Consider the following 23,539-nt stretch of genomic DNA (forward strand, 5'->3'; position numbering starts at 1 on the left):
ACTTGCTTCAGATGAAAACCATTGCTTGTATGCACTGGTTTGTGAAAACATTCCCAGTTTTTAGTGTATAAACTTCCCTCCTGCCGTGGATTGGTTAACATGTTTCCTTTGACCTACTTCAAAGGAAAGTCACAAAAATATCAGTCTGTTTATGAGCAGGTGCTTCTAACACCACAGCTCTTGACAAAAAATCATCCAGACTTGAAATGTTAGCTCGGATCTCTCTCCACAGATGCTGTCAGACCTGCTGAGAATTTGCAGTATTTTCTGATTTTGTTTCAGATTCCAGCATCCATAGTATTTTGCTTTTATCCACAAGTCCTATTTGTCTTTGAGCGGTAATGCTATTTGGGGAGAGCGGGCAGGGCTCAGTGTATAGAGTTTTGTGGTAGACTCCTCAATGTTGGAGTTGATCTAAGCTGTAAATGATTTCATCTTCAGTTGGTCCTCTCATGACTGAAGAATCCGGTGCAAGATGTGGGCATTCACAGAAATGGCAGTTCATATTTTTGTTCTTGGGTGCTTAGGGGAACTTAGGTAAAGTGTTCCCCAGACTTTGTTATTTTACCTGTGTTTTCCATTGCTTTTGGGCAATGTTCCAAACCCAGATGCCTACGTAACTCCAGGAATCTCCCCAGTTAATTGCTTTCCCTGGTTGATAGCCATTCTTTACCTGAAGCAGATAAAACACATGCAGAGAGAGCTTGCTGCTTGGAGGAAGGTCAGGTCAGATGAGTCATCCAACTCCAATGGCAAGTAGAGTATCAAAATGTTCTGGAGTTGGCAAAACTTATTCTGTTGATTTTATTTGCCCATCTTGCATTGATATCAGCAGCTAACTACAAATACCTCTCTGAATTAAGCAGAGACACTGCATTTCAGTAGGTTATTCAGTTGTAGAGGGCATCCCTGGTCAGCCTGATCCTCCCTTTCACATCAAAATCAGAAAATGCTGGAAAATCTCAGCAGCTCTGATAGCATCTGTGGAGAGAGAACAGAGCCAACAAGTCTGGATGATCCTTTGTCAGAGCTAAAGAGATCCTACCTTTACTTTCTGCGCAGGCTTAGAACAAAGAACAAAGAACAATACAGCACAGGAACAGGCCCTTCGGCCCTCCAAGCCCGCGCCGCTCCCCGGTCCAGGATTGAATCCTGAATCCAGGATCCCCGCCCAATTTTCCAGCCTATCTACATACCAATATCCTATCCACCGAGCTGTCCCTCACAGCTACGATGCTTTGTTCATCACAACCTATTAACTCACCCCCACCCCCCCATTCCAGACCATGTGATCTCCAGTGAGAGGCGAAAACCCAGAGTGAAAACCCCAGGGCCAATATGGGGAAAAAAAATCTGGGAAATTCCTCTCTGACCCCCTGAGGCGATCGAAACGAGTCCAGGAGATCACATTGGCCCTGATCGGAAAATGCTTCCCAACCCTATTCATTTCCACTTCCACGAACACCATATGAATTCCCTGCCGACAGGTTCCCAACTATCCGCAGTCTCGCTCTGTACTGGCCCAGCAAGATGATCATAGAATGAAGCCTTGAAACGAGAAACAAAGAACAATTAGCCCGTGCCGCTCCCTGGTCCAAACTAGACCACTCTTTTGTATCCCTCCATTCCCACTCCGTTCATATAGCTGTCTAGATAAGTCTTAAACGTTCCCAGTGTGTCCGCCTCCACCACCTTGCCCGGCAACACATTCCAGGCCCCCACGACCCTCTGTGTGAAATATGTCCTTCTGATATCTGTGTTAAACCTCCCCCCCTTCACCTTGAACCTATGACCCCTCGTGAACGTCACCACCGACCCGGGGAAAAGCTTCCCACCGTTCACCCTATCTATGCCTTTCATAATTTTATACAACTCAATTAAGTCTCCCCTCATCCTCCGTCTTTCCAAGGAGAACAACCCCAGTTTCCCCAATCTCTCCTCATAACCAAGCCCCTCCATACCAGGCAACATCCTGGTAAACCTCCTCTGTACTCTCTCCAAAGCCTCCACGTCCTTCTGGTAGTGTGGCGACCAGAACTGGACGCAGTATTCCAAATGCGGCCGAACCAACGTTCTATACATCTGCAACATCAGACCCCAACTCTTATACTCTATGCCCCGTCCTATAAAGGCAAGCATGCCATATGCCTTCTTCACCACCTTCTCCACCTGTGACGTCACCTTCAAGGATCTGTGGACTTGCACACCCAGGTCCCTCTGCGACTCTACATCCTTTATGGTTCTTCCATTTATCGTGTAGCTCCTCCCTACATTATTCCCACCAAAATGCATCACTTCGCATTTATCAGGATTGAACTCCATCTGCCATTTCCTTGCCCAAATTTCCAGCCTATCTATATCCTTCTGTAGCCTCTGACAATGTTCCTCACTATCTGCAAGTCCTGCCAGTTTTGTGTCGTCCGCAAACTTACTGATCACCCCAGTTACTCCTTCTTCCAGATCATTTATATAAATCACAAACAGCAGAGGTCCCAATACAGAGCCCTGCGGTACACCACTAGTCACAGGCCTCCAGCCGGAAAAAGACCCTTCCACTACCACCCTCTGTCTTCTATGACCAAGCCAGTTCTCCACCCATCTAGCCACCTCCCCCTTTATCCCATGAGATCCAACCTTTTTCACTAGCCTACCATGAGGGACTTTGTCAAACGCTTTACTAAAGTCCATATAGACAACATCCACGGCCCTTCCTTCGTCAACCATTTTGGTCACCTCTTCAAAAAACACCACCAAGTTAGTGAGGCATGACCTCCCTCTCACAAAACCATGTTGACTATCGTTAATGAGTTTATTCCTTTCTAAATGCGCATACATCCTATCTCTAAGAATCTTCTCCAACAACTTCCCCACCACGGACGTCAAGCTCACCGGCCTATAATTACCCGGGTTATCCTTCCTACCCTTCTTAAATAACGGGACCACATTGGCTATCCTCCAATCCTCTGGGACCTCACCTGTGTCCAGTGACGAGACAAAGATTTGCGTCAGAGGCCCAACGATTTCACCTCTCGTCTCCCTGAGCAGCCTTGGATAGATTCCATCAGGCCCTGGGGATTTGTCAGTCTTTATATTCTCTAACAAACCTAACACTTCCTCCCTTGTAATGGAGATTTTCTCCAACGGTTCAACACTCCCCTCCGAGACACTCCCAGTCAACACATCCCTCTCCTTTGTGAATACCGACGCAAAGTATTCATTTAGGATCTCTCCTACTTCTTTGGGCTCCAAGCATAAGTCCTCACTTTTGTCCCTGAGAGGTCCGATTTTTTCCCTAACAACCCTTTTGTTCCTAACGTATGAATAAAATGCCTTGGGATTCTCCTTAATCCTGTCTGCCAAGAACATTTCGTGACCCCTTTTTGCTCTTCTAATTCCCCGTTTGAGTACTTTCCTACTTTCATTGTACTCCTCCAGAGCTCCCTCCGTTTTTAGCTGCTTGGACCTAACTCATTGTTGGATAATAATCGAGAGTGGAAACTCTGGATGATTTTCCCCTCTTTATACTGAGTGCTGAGACCATTTGCAGAATTCTACCTGCTGTTGCTATGATCTAGATCAGTCAACTCTGCATAGACTAGGAATCACACCTACTCATGGTATTACATTGAGCGCCCACTAAGTCATGAGGGCAGAGTTTGGCAAAGTCTGAAAGTAGTCCCCTCAGTTTAAATGCTCTTGTGCATTATTCACATGTACGAGAAATTATTCCACTAAATTATCTTTATTGCTGTAAAAAGAGACATGCTGTCAAAGTTTTTCATCTTGCACTCATCAGAACAGATACAAGTATAGCAACTTTCAAAGGGAGCAACAATTTAAACTGCAGGAAAAAAGGGTGCTGATTGGTTGACAAGTGGATTCTGATTGGTTGAGGCATTTCCTTAGAAAATGCAGGGAATTATTGTTCCCCATACTTTTGTTTAATTGAAAAATGGTGCAATGCCTGGACAAGTTCCCTTTGCCTATAGAGGATAGGTCTCTGTATAAATATATGTAGCACCTGGCTCTTTGCAAAATTAAATTGTGACGTAATTTTCTTTCTAGAGATGTGGCTTCTTAGGAACAAGTACCCCATCTTCTAATTCAACACTTTACAGCCTTCTGGAGTCAACACTGAGTTCAGCAATTTCAGAGCATCCACCATTTTGAATTTTTTCCCCTCAAATGCCAGTCTATATTTTATTCTCATGGTTTTGCTTTCAGACAGTGTTGACCTCTTTCTCTGCTATTCGCACATTCTGCTATTTTGCTTTCAGACAGTGTTAATCTTTATTCTGCTATTAACGCCTACTCTGGGCAAAAGCTTTCATCTTTATACTATCGTTACCACTTCCTTTGTCTTGTGTTCCATGATTCCTTTCTTCTTTACTCTCCTGCCCGTCAACCTATCTCTGACCTTCTATTTTGCTCAGCCTGCTCTTTTTTCCCATTTTCTTAACAGCATAAAACTCATCATATTTCTGCTTCTCTCCAGCTCAGAAGAGGAGTCATATTGGACTTTAAACGTTAACACTGTCCCCATCTCCATGGATGCTGCCAGACCTGCTGAGTTTTTCTGGCTTTTTTTTGTTTTTATTATGTGGCTTCTTAGATTTAGAACCTAATATAGTGGAGCCACAGATTCTGTTCTCACTGCCTGAGGGTTTTTATTCGTATGGATGTGTTAAGTGCGGATGCAAGTACTTGTCAAGACCGACAATGAGTGATGTACATTACGTGGTACTCTTTTGAGGCCATCATTTTACTCACTAGGTGTAGTCATAAGGACAAGGAGCCAGCAAGTCACAAAGACAGTATTACACTGTGTTAAGTTGACATTGTAATTCCACAGTGAATCACCTGCCAGTCAGCCATCCAGTAATAGATTAGCTTTCGCCAAATGGGCATTTTTTCACACAGCAATGGGGCTCTGATGTTGTGGAGGAGCAGTTACTCTGCCACACAGCATTATCTTAGAGATAATCAGTCAATATTGTGGAAGAATTAGCAATGTTGATGGATCAAGAAATACTTTAAGAGATTACACAGTAATTACAGCACAGAAACAGGTCATTTAGCCCAACAGGACCACGATTCTGGACCCCTCAAACCTCGTGGTATTGAAGTGTCTTTTGGATGAATATGTTAGTGTGTCAATGTTCTTTGCTCATCTATAGCACCATTGATTAATTTCCCAATTTAAACCAGCTTCCTTGGGAGCCATGCTGAGCAGTTCTGCACGAAGTGAGAGAGAGCCTCAATTATCTTCCTGACTGTGGAATGAAATAGGTGTAAACATAGGGGTGAATCCTTTTCCAGCTTGCATTGCGGTACGGATGGGGGAATATATATGATTTATTTCTGTACATTAGTTTTTCAGTCCTAATGATGTGTGTCTTGAGGCCTCATTTTCTGCTGCTCCACATTTAACAGGGGGTCGGAGTGAAGTAGCAGGGAACACTGCCAGCCAGGATGCCACTCAGCTCACTGCAGAGCTGGATCCGTCAAGCAACACACAGCAATTCTATGAGATGGGTAAAAAAAACCATGTGCATGCTCACACTTTATTTTGGTGCTGGTGAGATCTCTTATCCAAAGCTCTTAAACAAACTGTATGAACTGTCGTATTTTATGTAGGTATCGACATGATGCTCGCAGGTTTATTAAAAAGCAAATTGGGTGAGCAGTGTAGTGATAAACAACAAAGAGGCAATCCTGCAGCCATCATTCATTTACATCCCGGCTAATCTGCACCTCAATTCATTTCCCAGCCTTTGATCCCTCTCTTGACAGCAAAGAAACAGTCATGCCTCAAGTTTGGTTTGGATAAGTAAGGAACAAGAAAAGACCAAACAACGAACTTGTTTCACAGTCTTATTTACAAATTGAAAAACATCACGCCTTGCAATGACCATGTTTTAATCTAGTTTGCAAAGCACTTGAATGAAATCTTTGATAGTTAGACACTCTTTTAGCACTGTCACAGCTAAGTCATGGATTCAAGGCGAAATCCAAAGACATGAGAACATATTCTACGCTACTCCTTCAGTGCAGTCCTGAGAGAGTGCTGCATTGTTAGAGGGAATGTCTTTTCCAGATGCAACATTAAACTCGGGCCTAGTTTGTCTGTTCAGGTGCATGCCAAGTATCCTGTGGCACTTGGAAAATAACTATCTAAATTGATTCGAGGAGCTGAGAGAGATCTGGGTTACAGATTCAAATATCACTAAAAGAAATGATACAGGTTAATAGGAACATAAAGAATCCAAACAAAGCACCAGTGATCATTACTAGAGGATGGAAATGAAAAGCAGCGATGGGCGGCACAGTGACAGTGGTTAGCACTGCTGCCTCACAGTGCTAGGACCCAGGTTCGATTCCTGGCTTGGGTCACTGTCTGTGTGGAGTTTGCACATTCTCCCCATGTCTGCGTGGGTTTCCTCCCCAGTCCAAAGATGTGCAGGTTAGGTGGATTGGCCATGCTAAATTGCCCCTTAGTGTCAGGGGGACGAGCTAGGGTAAATGCATGGGGTTATGGAGATAGGGCCTTGGTGGGATTGTGGTCGGTGCAGACTCGATGGGCCAAATGGCCTCCTTCTGCACTGTAGGATTCTAAGTTAAACTTCTGTAGAGGCTTAGTTCGACCACATTTGGCATATTATGAACAGTTCTGGTCTCCATATTATGAAAAAGATACCTGACACTGACAGTGACGCAAAAAAGAATTAACGAAATGATACCTGAATTGAGGGGTCAGACATATCAAAGAAAGATTAAACAGGATGGACTCTTTTCTCTAGAAAAGAGAAGACTCATAATCTTCAAGATTAGAAAAGGATTCAATAAGGTAGACATAGGGAAGATATTTCCACTTATGTGGTGGGGGGAATCCAAAAGTAGTGGCTGTAAATACAGCTAGTCCTGAATAAATATAAGTAATTCCGGAGAAACTTCTTTACCTTGAGCGAGGTGGAACTCTATCACAGGGAAATGCTGAGGTGACTAGTATAGATGCATTAAAGGGGAACTGAAATAAACAGATGATGGAGAAACAAGTAGAAAGGTATATTGATGCAGCTAGATGAAGTCTTGATGGAGCATAAACACTGGCATGGATTTTTTGGGCTGAATTAGCCTGCTTCTCTGCTGTAAATACTATGTAACACCATATCCCACAGCCAACAGCACAAACAGGTCATTTGTCATTGCTGTTTGTAGGATCTTGCCGTGAGTGAATTGGTTGCCCGCAAACTAACAGTTATGCACTTAGGTACTTCATTGCTTGTAAAGTAGATAAGATGTTCTGAGGACGTGAAAGACACGATATCAATGCAAATCTTATTTTTTTCTTTCCGCTAAAAGTGGTGATTTGTGACCTACTCTTGGGCCAACATGTGTGCCTCTCTGAACTAGCTATTCGGTGAGTGATTGCTATAGCCAGAATCAGGAACACAGTACATGGCGCTACTTGTGGGACGTGGTAGCCTCATGGAACTTGATTAGCAACTCCAAGATAAGGAATTCATAATCTCACCATGGTAAATTGTGAATTGGAAATCACTAAATCCGATCTTTTGTGGCATGGTATCAGAAAAATGACCACAGAAGCAGCCAGGTTACTGGTAAAACCCAACTCGTGCACCAGTATTCTTTAGGAGAGGGAAACTTGCCAACCTTTCCAGGTGTGGCCCACACTTTGACCCTCAAGTCACTCAGTTATGAGGGAAACCTGAAAAGGACAACAAATCCAGAAATCAAATTATGCAGAATATTCATGATTTTAATGGCAACCTAGAAAATGAGTGCCATGCGTTTGGGGACAAATATTTGTATCAAGTAAACCCCACTTGGGAAGTTTCATTTGTGGTGGCATCACTGGGCGAGTCTGCCATTAGTGGATGCGTTACTTGGAATGTTCAGTAACAACTTGCATTCATGTAGCACCTTTAATATAGTAAAATGTAACAAGGAGCTTCACAGGAGCACAATTGAGCAAAAATCTAGACACAGCAACATAGAGATATTTTGAAAGGTGGCGAAAGCTTGATCAAGGAGGCAGGTTTTCAGGAGTTTCAGGTTTTGAAAGAAGAGTGAGCGAATGGAGAGCGTTGAGTAGGAATTCTGTCTTAGGCAGCTTGAGGCACAGACCACCAATGGGGGGGGGGGGGGGGGTGAACTGGAGGCAGGGGTGTTGGGCATGCCCAGGAAGCCAGAATTTAACAAGAAAGCTTAACTCTTATCCCACCAATTTCTCAATGTAGAGGAAACATCTGTTTCGAACAGGACCAGAATGAGTTGAATGTTTTCATTCTGTTGGAAATGTGGGACTTGCACTGAGATAAGCTGGAGACTGGCACATCCTTCACATACGTGGACATTTTCAAACTGCTTTGGAACTACAGATCCACTAATTCCAGGGCCATGCTTCAAGTGTAGAGAGGTTCACAGACAGTGTGATCCTTTGATTTTTGTAGGAATGGGAACATTTGATCTGACGAGTAATTCACTTGTCACAGGAAATACTGACTGACTCTCTGATGCAGGAAGCTGGCAGTTTTGATCTCCAGTTAGTGCCAAGTTGGTAGACCTTCATCAGCACGCTGGTGATATAGTGACCTCTGTGCCCCAGACTGTTTCCTGTTGTTCCCTGTCCAGTGACCCATACTGGGAGTGCATATATATGAACATCAGATGGTAACAAAATTGGATTTGGTTGAGATTGGTTTCTGCTCAGTCTGCCCTTTCTTAGTTTACTGTCATAGGCTTGATGACTTAGATGAGGTGCCAATGACCAGGAATAGTACCCAACAAAGAAATGATACTTGTATCTTCTTTATCTCCCTCCCACTTTTGCCCTTCCTTTCTGTGCTTCAAATTCTTTTCCCCTTTCTCCAAGCTGTTCCTAACTCTGTGTTCACAGGCCGCTTTCCCAGTCCTTGTACCTTTAACTTTGTTTCCAACTCCCTTGCTGGCTGTATGAAATTGATCCCAGATGCTGCTGTTTGGGACAGTGTCCAAAGTTGCTCCAAATATATCACCCTATATCTCTGTCCCCTGATTCCAAAATCTGACAACCAAATGTTACCCCAGTGATGGGTCAGACTAGGTCAATCCTGGAAATGACAGGACTGCTTGTAACTCATTGACTGACAGAGCAGCTCAGAGCAGCTGCTTGGTGCCACAGGAATGAGTATGAACATTTTGTAGCTGGATTCAACTCCTTTTCAGGGCTTTTATCAGATTTAAACTTGAGTGGAGGAACCTGCACTGAATAAATATTGAGCCTGCCTCCATAGTGTATTTGTATTCCCAAGACTGTCATGTGAATAGGACTTGTGTTCGGGGGGAAGAAAGTCAGCTACTATGTAAAGGTGCTGGATGCTTCTGTAGTGATGTGACTGTGTGGCCTGGAATAACTGTTTGTAACTTGCATTCAGCCAATGTTTCATTTATTTCCCTTACTTTAAACTTCCATTCAAACTCAGATTAGCTCCAGTAACTTTGGTTATATCCAGGTTCGAAATGTCATTTGGTGCAAAGGGGAGGGATGGAGTTTGGAACATAAAGATGTGAAGATTTCATTCATAATCTTTGAATAGTTGTGGAGTGGGGTTTGGGCATCGGTTGGGTTGTGGGGATGTGATAATGGAAGCCTTGTTGACCCCACACACCCCCCAGTCTGACGCTGGGAGGCTGCCATCTAATGGGACTTGGCTTCAGCCCATCCACCATTGGTGCCTTCATTCTGTCACCAAGTTGCCACTTATTTGCCACAAATTTGTTGGCCGCCATCGCCAGTGCTGATACGTGCCCCGCCATCGCCAGTGCTGATACGTGCCCCACCATCGCCAGTGCTGATACGTGCCCCGTCAGCGCCAGTGCTGATATGTACCCCATCCCCGGCAAGATTGTTCAGAGGGGGGATCACATTGGGAGCCAACCTGACTCCCTATTCTGCAAGTTTGCCTTCAAACCCTCCTCAGTGGGACGGGGAAGATTCTGCCCAATGTCTTGTACCTCGACTGTACTGATTTCCATGTCCTCTCAGACCATTGATCAGATGATCCTCATTTTTTCCTTTGTTTATTTAAAACTATTTTGTCTTGAGCTGTGGTTGAGGCTGATATGCCCCTATTGTCTATCCTTTGTTACCATGAGAATGTGGTCATTCGGTTAAAAAGTGTTTTAAACTCTTTAGCCAACATACAAAATTTGAAAGGGACTTTGTTTGAGAGGAATGTTTTCTGCAGCTAGCTTAGTCTAAAACCTATAACTAAACTTCTTGAACAAAGAATGATCGCCCAGGCAACTTAATCACAAGATCATTTACTGGAAGTCAGATGCTTCACCAGAAATCAGATCAGAGAGAAACATAGTTCTTAGAGGAGCCTTCACCCAAATACAGAATATAGGCTTTTCCCTTCAAAGCAGCGCAGGGGTCATCACACTTGGCCACTGTCTCCAACCATCAAATCACTTTCCAGTTAATGCTTCAGGACTTTCTCCAATTCTGTGCACTCTTATTTTTACTGGTAATTGCTTATATCGAATCTTATTCCTTGCTGGACACCCATGGTCCATGTAGATAACATCCATACCTAATCTTATCTACCTAATTGATGATCTCAACAGATTCAATTAGATTAGTCAGACATAACTTCTGCTTGACAAAACTATGTTGGCTTTCTCTCATCAGCTCATATTTGTACATCATCCTATTACACCAACCCCACCATTCAACCCATCCCCTCAATACAGAAATTCTTCCATTCAATGCTTCCCTCAAGTCCTATTATTGAAGCCTATTCCTCTACTATCTTGGCTGTACAATACCCTAATTCTCCCATTGAAGCCCATCCTTGTACTGTAAACGTCTCATTTTTAATATCCAGCTGCTTGAGGACAAAACAGCTGGCTTTGCCAGCACCCCATCCATCACAAAGATTAAGCCCCTCCGTCACTAGCACACCACATCTGTAATATCTACTATCTACAAGATGCACTGTGTCAACTCACCAAGGCTTTTTTGACAGCAGCTTCCAAACCCGTGACCATTAACGCCTGAAAAGGCAAGGGCAGGAGACATGTGAGAGCACCACTACCTACCAGTCTTACACCATGACCCACTGGGTCAAAAATCCTGGAAATCCCTCCTTACTGGGGAAAAGGACTGTCGTGCTTCAAGAAGGTGGCTCACCACCACATTCTCAAAGGCAATTAGGATGGATGATAAATGCTGGCATTGCCAGTGACATGTAGATCCCAGGAGTGAATAAAACGCATTTTATGACTCTCCTTTTTGTCTCTATTACAACAAGAACGTTAATGTAGAAAAATGTTCCACGTTGCTTCACAGGAACCTAATCAGACTAAATTTTGATGCCGAGGCAAAGAAGGTTTATTTTGAAGATCAGAGGACCAAAAGCTTGGTCTAAGAGGTTTTGAGGAAGGTGTTACGGCAAGAGAGAGGTGGGGAAGTTTAGAATTTTGAGTATAGATGTGGAAGGCAGTGGTGGGGTGAAAGAAGTAGCAATGCACAATAAGCTCAAATTGGAACCATGCAGAGTGCATGGGGTGGTAATGTTGGAGAAGGTTATAGAAATAGGGAGGGGTAATCCTGGAGGGATTTCAACATGAGGATGAGTTGATGGACTGGGCCCATCTTGAGATTGTGAAAGGGGCTATATAAGTGCAAGTTCTTTTTTATTTCTTGAACAATTTTTGCAGCTTTGTGAGACAGTGGGTTGGTTATGAATGTGTACTGTCTTTGATTAATTGCCTTGTTGCATACCCTTTGACTATTCCAGTTAATTCCAACGAACAATGCACTAAATATAATTTCCTCTCACAAGTGGAGACTTTCTCTGATTGCAGCTGTTAATGAATCTTGCATCACTCTACTTCTATAATGATTATCTCTTCTGATTCTCTCATATGTGGTGGTCTTTATGCTGTCTGTGGTCATTCCATAGAACCATAGAAAATTACAGCTCAGAAACAGGTCTTTTGGCCCTTCCTGTCTGTGCCGAACCATTTTTTGCCTAGTCCCACTGACCTGCACTTATTGAACCATAGAAACTTCTGATTGAAGCAAGCGTTCCCACTAAGTGAAAGCCATATGATTGCAAAATATACAATTTTGTTGTGGATTGATTAGGAAATGCTTGTGTGAAATGTCTAGCTCACTCAGCTTAATACCACCACTGTTGCCATTTGTTTCAGTGCCGAAGGACTTACTGCCTGACATGTTAGACAGTGAGAATCTGGAGAAGCATGAGTTGATGTTTCTGAATGACCTGTTGAACACTAAACCCAATGCACCCAATGACTTCAGCCACGAGTGGCAGAGCACATTTGGAAGCTCAGGACTCAGTCCAGGGCCTATGGCAGAAGCGGCCGAACCCAAACTAGCTGATGCTCCAACCGGCTTCCTGCCATCTGAGCTCTTTGACCTCAGCCATGACCCGGCAGGAGCTTTTATCGGTGAGTCTTATCAATTATTCAATCACATTCTTCCCTTCACTACTCTGTGTGAGTGGTTTCAGTAATGAGGCCTCTGATGTGCAAAAAGCTACGTTTTAGCCAACTGAGTTACAATTTCGAAAGCATAATCTCTATAGTAAAGTCCGATTACACTTTTCCCCATCCCAGCGCTCTTTCTTATAAACTCCGTGCACAACCTTCCCTTGTTGGTATGAGGGACTGAATCCCAGCTCACAGGCCTCTGCAATGCTACTGTGTGGTCAGCAAAAGTGCCTTTGTTTAATCAGCCCACTGATCCCTGTCCTTCCCATTCCAGCCCCATGAGGGAAAGCATTCTCCCTCTAATTAGCTCAATCAGGACAAAACTAGCAAACCACCTTCATTCCTATTACCCTTAAGAACATTTGGAGGAAATAACTTTTGGGTGATGATCTCTCGTGTTCTGGTGATGGGACCAGATCCCTGAATGTGGAGAGAATTAAGTGTTTGCCAGCATCCGGTGCGGCAACATCACACCTGATCCAGAGAATCCTTGCGGAGCCCCAGAGAGAGAGGTCTCATCCTTTTATGAAGGACAGAGCACTGGAAGGGCAGTGGCGTATTGGTAATATCAATGGACGGGTGATTCAAAATGCTCTGTGTCACAGGTTCAAATCTCACCACAGCAGCTGATGGAATTTAAATTCAGTTAATAAACCTGGAATTGAAAGCTAGTCCCAGTAATGGTGAGCTCAAAACTATCGCGATTGTCACTATAAAAACCTGGTCCACTAATCACCTTTAGGGAAGGAAATCTGCCATGCTTACCTGATCTGGCCTGTGACTTCAGGTTGATTGTGAAATGGCCTCTAGCAAGACACCCAGTTCAAAAGCAACAAATATTGACCTTGTCGCATGTTAGGAAAGAATATAGGAGTGAAAATGGGTCACCTCAGCCGAGAGTCCCAAGCTTTGAAGGTGACGGTCACAGAAACTTTCCGTGGTCCTGCAAATTCTCAGTCTCTGATGTGAAAATCTTCTGGCATTTACAATAAAGTAAGTTGGAAAGTCAGATCCGAAAACTTTGGGATAAGGATTCTCTCTAAGGGCTGGCTGGGTCAGGGTGGGGTATAAAGCAGGGCTGAGCATCCCTTCCATCATTCGTATACAATCAACTATACCACCAGACTCCCTTTCAATCCTTTACTCTGTGCTTTGAGTGTGTTATTCTAATTATACTGTGTTATTGTTTAAGGTTGGACAGATCCACCTAAATCACAGCCAGCACCAACCCTAGCCCCACAACATCCAGAGCCAAAAGTTCCGGTAAATCACCCTCAGACCTTACCAAAGGTCCCATCCAAAGGTATGTGACAGAGGTCATTGATTCAGTTCATATCTCTCATCAATTCATATGGACAGAGTTAACACAATCTTTGCTGGAATCATAGTTGTGTCAGAAAAGAACAGTATTTCAAACAAAAATAGCCTCCAGTATTAGTCAGCTCCAATTAATGGGATGGTGGATTTAATCTTATTGAGAGGGGAAAACCATCAGAATTCCCAATCCAGATACTTTACGGGGAGACTTGCTGGTAAATGTGTCTGTGCACTTTGTGGTCCGATAGCCTACTGAAACACTCTAAATGATGCCAGTAGCTGTGGAACTATAACACCCTCAGGTGAAGAAGAGGACACTGGAGAGATTGAGAATGAAAGCTTCTCTGTACAGATTATATCAGGACTCAGCTACTGGTCAAATGCACTCATTATTTTTTTTCTGTTCTTTGAGACCATGTGTAGGATTGTGCTGAAAATTAGATACTGGTGCCTGAGGTCAGCAAACTGATGGAGACCCTCAGTGTCTCCGAGTGCCAGACTAGGGGGTCGGAAATCAGCACACATTGTCTTAGATCTTGACCTAAGAAACCTATTGTATCTGGAGCAGCAACCATCTGCAAGTGGGCAGATCTCATGTTGTATGATGAGGTTTGGTTATATTGGCACAGGATCTGTACAGCAAAGTTACGGCTGCCTGATTAGCCCCTCGTTTAGTGGCCAACTAAACCTGGGTTTCTGATTGTTCTCTGTATGTAAACATACCCAGCTGGTGTACATAGTCACAGGAGTATCTACTAGTGTTCAGATTGTCTGTTGTTGCTCAAAGGTGTTAATAAATCAATCCTTGCTCTTTCTTGCAGCTGCAAAGGGCAATACTCAGGACAAATCAGCTTGGTTCAATCTATTTGCGGACCTGGATCCTCTCTCTAATCCTGATGCCATCGGTCGAACGGATGAGGAACTCCTTAATGCTTAATCCCAAGGAAATGGGGGAGGAGGAAGGAAGTCACTAAGTTATATAATATACATGTCTAACTACTGAAATTTTATAAATATATATATAAAAATATATATATTTATTAAAACACTGGATTACTATCTCAAGAAACAATATAAAACAGTTAAATGGAATGTTACAAAACCATCAGACTCCTGGGATGTGGTGTCAGTGATGCCAATTTCCTGTTTAATTTCCCACATTCAGGTGTTGCTGCTGCAATCCTGGTTGTTAGTTACTGGGTAGAGGTTAACTGGTACTCCACAGGTCCTGGGCTGTTTGATAGGGCTACACACTTGCTGTAAAAGCTGTGCTGACACACAAAAGCTCAGGTTGTCTTCTGGTTGTGTTGGGGAACACCCAAAGTCTGGATCATCTCAGTATAAAGGAGGTCATCCTCATCGCTGTTGTGCTGTAGGGTTTTGCAGCAGCATCTTACCAGTTACAGCAATGTTTCTTTCATAAACAATTTTTAAATAATTGAAACCGGGAGATGTTCTTTGAATGTATACTTAATGGTTAATGTCTATCTCTTGAGTTTAATCATTTACCTTTTATGGTTGGACAGGTTATAAAATGTACTAAAGAAGTAAATGGGATTTGTTTTGTGTGATATCTATAAGCTACTCTGTGCCTGAAATGGACCAAATTCTTTGTTACTAGACACAGGCAGTGGTCTATCTTATTTTGTTTCATTTTCTTGCAGTGGGAGAAGTGTGCTGCTATTATCTCCACATCCAAAACATTGCACTAACTTTGGAAAGGTGAAGCAGCAGCTGTTTGTCGTTTTAACAAAAGCTTCCTCCTGTAGCACTTGGGTTGAGTTTATCGCGGATGTTATAGGCAGCAGAAGTTGTTCCTCCTCTCAATGCCTTCTACAGAGTCCAGCTATGAGTAACCTCTATAAGGAAGACTGGTGGCTTGACCAAGCTAGCCAGGTCATGTTGGAGAGAGACCTAAATCCTTCCTCATACACTGGGAGGCTACAGGTGTTGAAATATTCACTCCAGTTATACACTAGTCAGAGAGGTGAAGGGACTTGGAGTGGGTGGTGGGAAAAAGAAAACAAAAACTACACCTTTCTGGCATTAAAAGTCACATCTTTAACTGTGGCCTTAGAAAGCAGGAAATATAAATGATTTCCTGATGGTGCCAGCCTGAAAAATAATAAATCTAACACTAAGCACATTTTAGTTGGGCTTCAGTTATCTTAGTGCTATTGGGCTCGTGAGCCAGGGCTCTCCTACTCCTCCCTCACTACCTGGCAAAACCTGCAGGAAATATTGTCAGCAAGAATCCATTGCATTTGAGTCCTTGAAGATTGGGAAGGTGGCCAGTACCAATGAAGCACTGACACAAGATCGAAGAGGTGCAACATCCAGCAGTTTTTGATTTCACTTGTCCCTCAGAAACTTGCTGAACTTTATTGACGCTTCACCTTAAAGGTTGGGGAAAGCCTTTAATAAGCCTAGATACTGCTTGGTATTCCCAGGCTCCCTGTTATCAGTTGCACCATCAGCAGGAGTGTAAGTTTAAAGCTCGGGTTGGACAGATGGCAACGTCCACTAGTTAGAATTTCCTGTTTAATTCAGAATTGTTAGCTCAGATGAAGGTATGGCCAGGGAGAATCTGTTCAAAATACAGTGTGTTCATACAAAAATCAAATCTGTTATTGTACAAAAAGCAGTCACTTTGGATCTTATAGGGAAAAAATTATATTGTCTGTTAAATTATAACCATTTAATTGGAAAAGTTTTCTTCTGTAATGAAGTGCACTGGAACTGTTGCCTTGTCAAACACGAATTGAATACTGCCTCATTTCCATACAATGTACAATAACATTGAATTTAAAATCTGGAACTATGAACTAGTCAATTTATGATATAAAATTGAGCCATTCAGATCAGCAGATCCCTGCGAGTTCTGGTCTGACTATGTTACCTCAGTTTGATCAGGTTTCTGATTACAAAAATGCATGTATGAAAATGTAGTTATATTTGATTGCAACTCTCTATATACTGTGATCTTGCCCCATCCAGCAAAACTGTATGCCCACCCATGCCACTTACAGAACTACCTAGTATTGTATGTGATAAAATGCAATGCGCAAAGATTACAGACAAACTTCAGCTAAAAGTCAGAGTAGTACATGTGTGCGCGAGCACAGATCACTCCACAACTGCTCTAGGTTGATACATGAGGAATAGCTCATTAGGTGAGTTACAAGCAGGAGCTTGACCACAATTAGACGGTCTCTCTGAAAGTCTAATTACAAATAACAATACCACCAATAGTCCCTAAAATAAACCTTATAAACTGAAATAATCAGTAATTTAGTGACCATTATATCAGCCTTGAAATCAGTTCCGTATTGTTCACTACTATTTGTTGGTTTATTATTCATTTGTGTGCTTTATTTTCATTTTATAAAGAAGCTCCCTAGTGTAGAAAAACCTTCCCAATTTCAACTCGTTTGTGACATTTGGGATATGCTTCACGTGGCAAAGCAGTTTGGTGTCTTTGTGGAACAGCCATTATGAAAAGTGGATGAGCCTTCTGATGGCCTCCCAACTGCGCTAAAGACTGGAACACTCAACCCAGTGAAATGCTGGAAATATTTAAAAAGCTACACTACAAAAATAATTCAATTCACTGGATCAAGCTAAAGGGTGTATTACTGAGCCCTGTCTGTCTGTTTCAATACTTTTCTAAAGGTGACCTTTATAAAATATAAACTCTTCTCTCCACAAAGTGCAGCCTGTTTCCTTTTGTTTGGGAAACAAATCAGGCAATGCCACATTCTGTTGGTTAATCTTCAATTGTGGCCTCTATGCTGTCCATTAACTAGGAAATGGAGATCAATGCAGCTGCAATGCCTCCCTGCTCCTATCCTACCCCACATTTGGGAGTCTCCTGCTAGGCCACTATTCAGGCTCATGTGAACAGTAGCGACGTGAGTGAAATGGCAATCCCCAGTGAACCTTTAATAAGCATGTCAATGGCTGGCAGCAGTAAAGGGGCACGAATCGCCAAATAGATACACAGGGTACTTCTAATCCGTTAGTATTTACACATCGACATACTGTAAAATTACACAATTCTGTTAATCTTTACCCACAGACCATCTTCAATAATTAACACCCCTATACAGAGATTTTCAGTGGTTACTCCAGAATTGCACCCAATCAAATCCATATCACTACAACTAATTGCATATAAGGGAAATGCAATTTGCATGGACTATGTAAGCTTGTTTCACTAAGAGACCATTATGTTACAGTGGCAGAGATGTACCTTCACAGAGGAACATCACTGGTTTATTGATACTAACAAAAAATGTTTTGTCAAAAAGAAAAAGATAGGATTTGAGCACTGGTTGAGTACTTGTATTTTCTATTGAACGGTTGTCTGGAAACTGCCTCTCCTATTAAAAACAGTAATTTCTCAACATGTGCTTAATAGTTTTATTTTTTCTTATTGAAATGCACCTTTATACAATCAAAACAAATCCTTGTTCCCAATGAGACACATTGTCATTTAATAATTATCCAGTACCATTATGATATTTCTGTCACATTTTTACCTTCATCATCTTCAAATGGCCAGGTTCCATTGCCAGAGGTAAGCATCTTTAAAATTACCTGGTAAAGTTTACATTTCATTTGGAAAATCTCAGCAATAGTTAAAAGGTGTATATATAAGTAGACAGTAGCTGTCATTAAGCTGCCAGCATCCTATGTGAAGAGTCATGGTCTGCCATCTTTTGCCAACCTCCATGCCAATCAACAATTTTATTTTCCAAGGGCTCTTTATGGCCACCACCTACAGTCCATTCTTAGTTCCATTCCCACTTCTCTCAACACTGAGGTAATCATGGCTGTGTGTCCCAAAGCTTTACTTCAATCCCCAGCAATTCCTCACTTACATCGATTTTCCACATTCATTGATTTAATTTCCAGGTGTTCCTCAATTGCACCCAATTCTACTGCTTCACCTCAAATGTTAATTTATATGCTTTCATCTGCCTAAGATTAGGCACATCCTCCTACCACAAACTTTTCACTTAAGGCATCAACTCCAAAACCAGTAACAGAGTTCCAGATTTCCACTAGTTTATGAAAAGGTACTTCCAGATTTCACTCCTGACTAATTTTAAGAACATATCCTTTTGTGTTTGATTGCCCCAAGTTTTTCCATCCTTTCCTAATTCTTTAAACTGTCTCAAACAGATCACTCCTCTCTCTCATATTTGTTGTTCGTCCATCGTCGTCGATGAGGACCTCGACACCATTAGACATTTTGAGGCTGGGTGCGGAGTGTCCGAAGATGACTGATCTGGCCAATTCAGGCACTGAATGTCCTGGCACATATTGGGCAGGCTTGTGTAGGTGCTGTAGTTGTTGTACTGGTGGCTCTGGACTTGCGCAGCTCACGTTTAAGTTGTGCTTCAGCATTGCACCTTGCTTTTTAAGCTTGACAGCCCTTGTGGATGAGGCAGCACCAGGTAGGGCGGTTTTGTGCCAGCGTTTCCCAGGTGGTTGTGTCTATGTCAAGCGACTTCAGGGAGGCCTTGAGTGTGTCTTTGTAACGTTTCTTCTACCCTCCATGCGAGCGTCTTCCAGCAGAGAGTTCCCCAAAAAGGAGCTGCTTGGGTATGCGATTGTCCGGCATACGGATGACATGAACTGCCCACCGCGTTTGTGCTCTCATCAGCAGTGTGTGGACTGATGGTAGACTTGCTCTAGAGAGAACTTCAGTGTCTGGTACTTTGTCTTGCCATCTGATGCAAAATATTCTGCGAAGACAAGTCATGTGGAAATGATTGAGCTGTCCTTGCATGTTTTCGATACACAGTCCACGTTTCACAGGCATACAGGAGGGTAGTGAGTACCACGGCGCTGTAGACCTTCAGTTTTGTTGCTGCGCTGATTCCTTGACGTTCCCATACAGTGGATCGCAGTCTACCGAAAGCAGAACTTGCCTTTGCTATTCTGCAGTTAACTTCTATATCAATAGTCACTGCTCGGGAGAAGATGCTGCCAAGATACTGTATTTCTGTAGAAGTGTACCGACAACTGAACAACGAGGAACACTACAGACAGTTACCCACAGATCCGACTAAAGAACACACCCGTCAACTCAACACTCTGATCAAGACCTCTGATCCGGACCTTCAGAGCACCCTCCGTGCTCTCATCCCACGTACTCCCCGCGTTGGAGATCTCTACTGCCTCCCGAAGATACACAAGGTAAACACACCCGGCCGTCCCATCGTATCGGGCAATAGGACCCTGTATGAAAACCTCTCCGGTTATGTCGAGGGCATCCTGAAACCCATTGTACAAAGAACCCCCAGCTTTTGTTGCGACACTACGGACTTCCTACAGAAACTCAACGCACATGGAGCAGTTAAACCAGGAGCACTCCTTGTCACAATGGATGTCTCGGCACTCTACACCAGCATCCCCCACAATGATGGCATTGCTGCAACGACCTCAGTACTCAACGCCGACAACTGCCAGTTTCCAGATGCAATTTTACAACTCATCCACTTCATCCTGGATCACAATGTCTTCACCTTCAACAACCAATTCTTCATCCAGACACATGGAACAGCCATGGGGACCAAATTCGCACCTCAATATGCCAACATCTTCATGCACAGGTTCGAACAAGACGACTTCACCACACAGGACCTTCAACCGATGCTATACACTAGATACAGCAATGACATTTTCTTCCTTTGGAGTCATGGTGAACAATCACTGAAACAACTATATGATGACATCAACAAGTTCCATCCCACCATCAGACTCACCATGGACTACTCTCCGGAATCGGTTGCATTCTTGGACACACGCATCTCCATTAAGGACGGTCACCTCAGCACCTCACTGTACCGCAAGCCCATGGATAACCTCACGATGCTCCACTTATCCAGCTTCCATCCTAAACACGTTAAAGAAGCCATCCCCTACGGACAAGCCCTCCGTATACACAGGATCTGCTCGGATGAGGAGGATCACAACAGACACCACCAGACGCTGAAAGATGCCCTCATAAGAAGATATGGCGCTCGACTCATCGATCGACAGTTCCGACGCGCCACAGTGAAAAACTGCACCGACCTCCTGAGAAGACAAACACGGGACACAGTGGACAGAGTACCCTTTGTTGTCCAGTACTTCCCCGGAGCGGAGAAGCTACAGCATCTCCTCCGGAGCCTTCAACATGTCATTGATGAAGACAAACATCTCGCCAAGGCCATCCCCACATCTTGCCTTCAAACAACTGCACAATCTCAAACAGACCATTGTCCGCAGCAAACTACCCAGCCTTCAGGAGAACAGTGACCCGACACCACACAACCCTGCCACAGCAACCTCTGCAAGACATGCCGGATCATCGACACGGATGCCATCATCTCACGTGAGAACACCATCTACCAGGTACACGGTACCTACTCTTGCAACTCGGCCAACGTTGTCTACCTGATACGCTGCAGGAAAGGATGTCCCGAGGCATGGTACATTGGGGAAATCATGCAGACGCTACGACAACGGATGAATGAACACCGCTCGACAATCACCAGGCAAGACTGTTCTCTTCCTGTGGGGGAGCACTTCAGCGGTCACGGGCATTCGGCCTCTGATCTTCAGGTAAGCGTTCTCCAAGGCGGCCTTCACAACACACGGCAGCGCAGAGTTGCTGAGCAGAAACTGATAGCCAAGTTCCGCACATGAGGACGGCCTAAACCGGGATGTTGGGTTTATGTCACACTATCAGTAACCCCCACAGCTTGCCTCCTGGACTTGCAGAATCTCAGTGGCTGTCCTGTCTGGAGACAATACACATCTCTTTAACCTGTGCTTAATGTTCCCTCCACTCACATTGTCTGTATCTTTAAGACCTGGTTGGCTGTAGAGATTCGCATTCTAATCAGTATTCTGTAACTTGATTTTGTGTCTCTGTGCCCTGTTTGAGAGCAGATTTCCACTCCATCTGACAAAGGAGCAGCGCTCCGAAAGCTAATGGCATTTGCCAGCAAATAAACCTGTTGGACTTTAACGTGGTGTTGTTAAAACTCTTACTGTCTAAGCCAGTATACAGGGCGCAGTCATCGGCAAAGAGGAAGTCTCAGAACAGTCTCCTTCACTTTGGTAATAGCTTGAATTCTCCTCAGGTTGACTAGCTGCCCATCCAGCAACATTGTCCTGGGAGGCATCTTTCAGCGTGGCAGTAAACATCATGCTGAATAGTGTGGGTGTGAGCACACAGCCCTGTTTGACGCCATTGGTGACTGGGAATGCCTTAGAGGATTCTCCGCCATCCAGTACTCTAGCCATCATGGAACTGGCGTACCACCTGAATGAATTTGGGGGGCAGCCGAACTTTGACATGATCCTCCACAGGCCTTGTCGGCTGATAGTGTCGAAGGTTTTCACGAGGTCAACAAAGATTGTGTAGAGCTCGCGATTCTGCTCCTGACACTTCTCCTGAAGTTGGCGCGCGGCAAAAATCATGTCAATGGTCCCGCGACCTTTGCGGAAGCCACACTGTGACTCTGGAAGCAGGCCCAGCTCCAGATGAGTGACCAGACGATTTAGCAGGACTCTTGCGAGGGTTTTTCCTGTGATGGGAGAGCAGCGAGCTTCCTCGATGTTTGTCGCATACTTGCCGATTGCCCTCCTTCGTGTAGAGGTGTACGATGGAAGCATCTTTGAGTTCCTGAGGAATGGATCCTTGCTTCCAAAAGGACTGGAACAACTCTGTGAGCTTCTCGATAAGTACAGGACCAGCAGCTTTGTAGATCTCTGCAGGTATGGCGTCTGCCCCTGGGGCTTTGCCACTAGATAGCTGGCTGACAGCTTTCGTGACTTCGGCTACTACCGGTAGGTCATCCATGGCGCTGTTGATATCGACCTGGGGAATCCTGTCTATTGCTTCATCGTTAATAGATGACGGTCGGTTGAGGACGGCTTCAAAGTGTTCAGCCCATCTCTGCAGGATCTGAGCCCTCTCTGTAATGAGAATTGTACCATCTGTACTCAGGAGGAGGGGGAACTCCCGAGAGATTGAGGTCCATAGAGAGGGTTGAGGGCTTCATAGAACCGTTTCAAATAGTTTCTGTCAGTGTATCCCTGTATTTCATCTGCCTTGGCGCTCAGCCAGGCATCCTGCATTTTACGCAGTTTATTCTGGACTGTCCTGCGAGCACTGGTAAAGGCGTTTTTCTTGGCAGCTGATGATGGGTCGTTCTGACAGGCACGATGAAGACGGTGCTTTTCAACAAGTAGAGCCTGTATCTCCACATTGTTCTCATCGAACCAGTCATGCTGCTTGCGGGTAGAGGGCCCGAGCATCTTCAGTGCAGATGAATGGACAGCATCCCTGGAGCGTTCCCAGTCGTCCTCAGCGCTGCCTGCGAGGTGTAGGTCAACAAGCTTGGTTTCTAAGTCTTCAGCCAGTGTTGAAGCTATGCTGGAGTTCTTTAGCTTGGCCACATTGATTCTTTTCATAACCTTGCTTCCTTGTGGTCGCCTCTTGGGTCTGATGCGGAGCCTCATTTTGGAGACAATGAGCCTGTGATCTGTCCAACAGTCACCACCACACATGGCCTTGGTCACTCTGACATCCTGCCTGTCTTTTCTCCTGACAATGACATAGTCGATAAGATGCCAATGTTTAGAGCGGGGGTGCATCCAGGAGGTCTTGTTACGAGTAGGCAGACGGAAGGTT

At 44.1% G+C, this 23,539-nt stretch overlaps 1 protein-coding gene across 3 annotated transcripts in view; it reads left to right on the top strand.

The window, feature by feature from the left end:
- The window catches only part of LOC144503866 (islet cell autoantigen 1-like protein), a 106,291-nt gene extending 88,043 nt beyond the window's left edge, over nucleotides 1-18,248 (top strand). For 2 of the 3 annotated variants that reach the window (XM_078228872.1, XM_078228871.1), the window contains 4 exons: nucleotides 5,434-5,535; nucleotides 12,223-12,483; nucleotides 13,718-13,828; nucleotides 14,664-18,248. In XM_078228872.1, coding sequence (XP_078084998.1) covers nucleotides 5,434-5,535; nucleotides 12,223-12,483; nucleotides 13,718-13,828; nucleotides 14,664-14,779 — 590 coding nt within the window. In that variant the 3' untranslated portion in view covers nucleotides 14,780-18,248. The remainder of the gene's footprint in view (nucleotides 1-5,433; nucleotides 5,536-12,222; nucleotides 12,484-13,717; nucleotides 13,829-14,663) is intronic. The other variant, XM_078228873.1, reaches the window with a different exon arrangement.
- The last annotated feature ends 5,291 nt before the right edge of the window (nucleotides 18,249-23,539 follow it).

This window comes from Mustelus asterias, chromosome 14, assembly GCF_964213995.1.
Source record: "Mustelus asterias chromosome 14, sMusAst1.hap1.1, whole genome shotgun sequence".
Classification (NCBI taxonomy): Eukaryota; Metazoa; Chordata; class Chondrichthyes; order Carcharhiniformes; family Triakidae; genus Mustelus; species Mustelus asterias.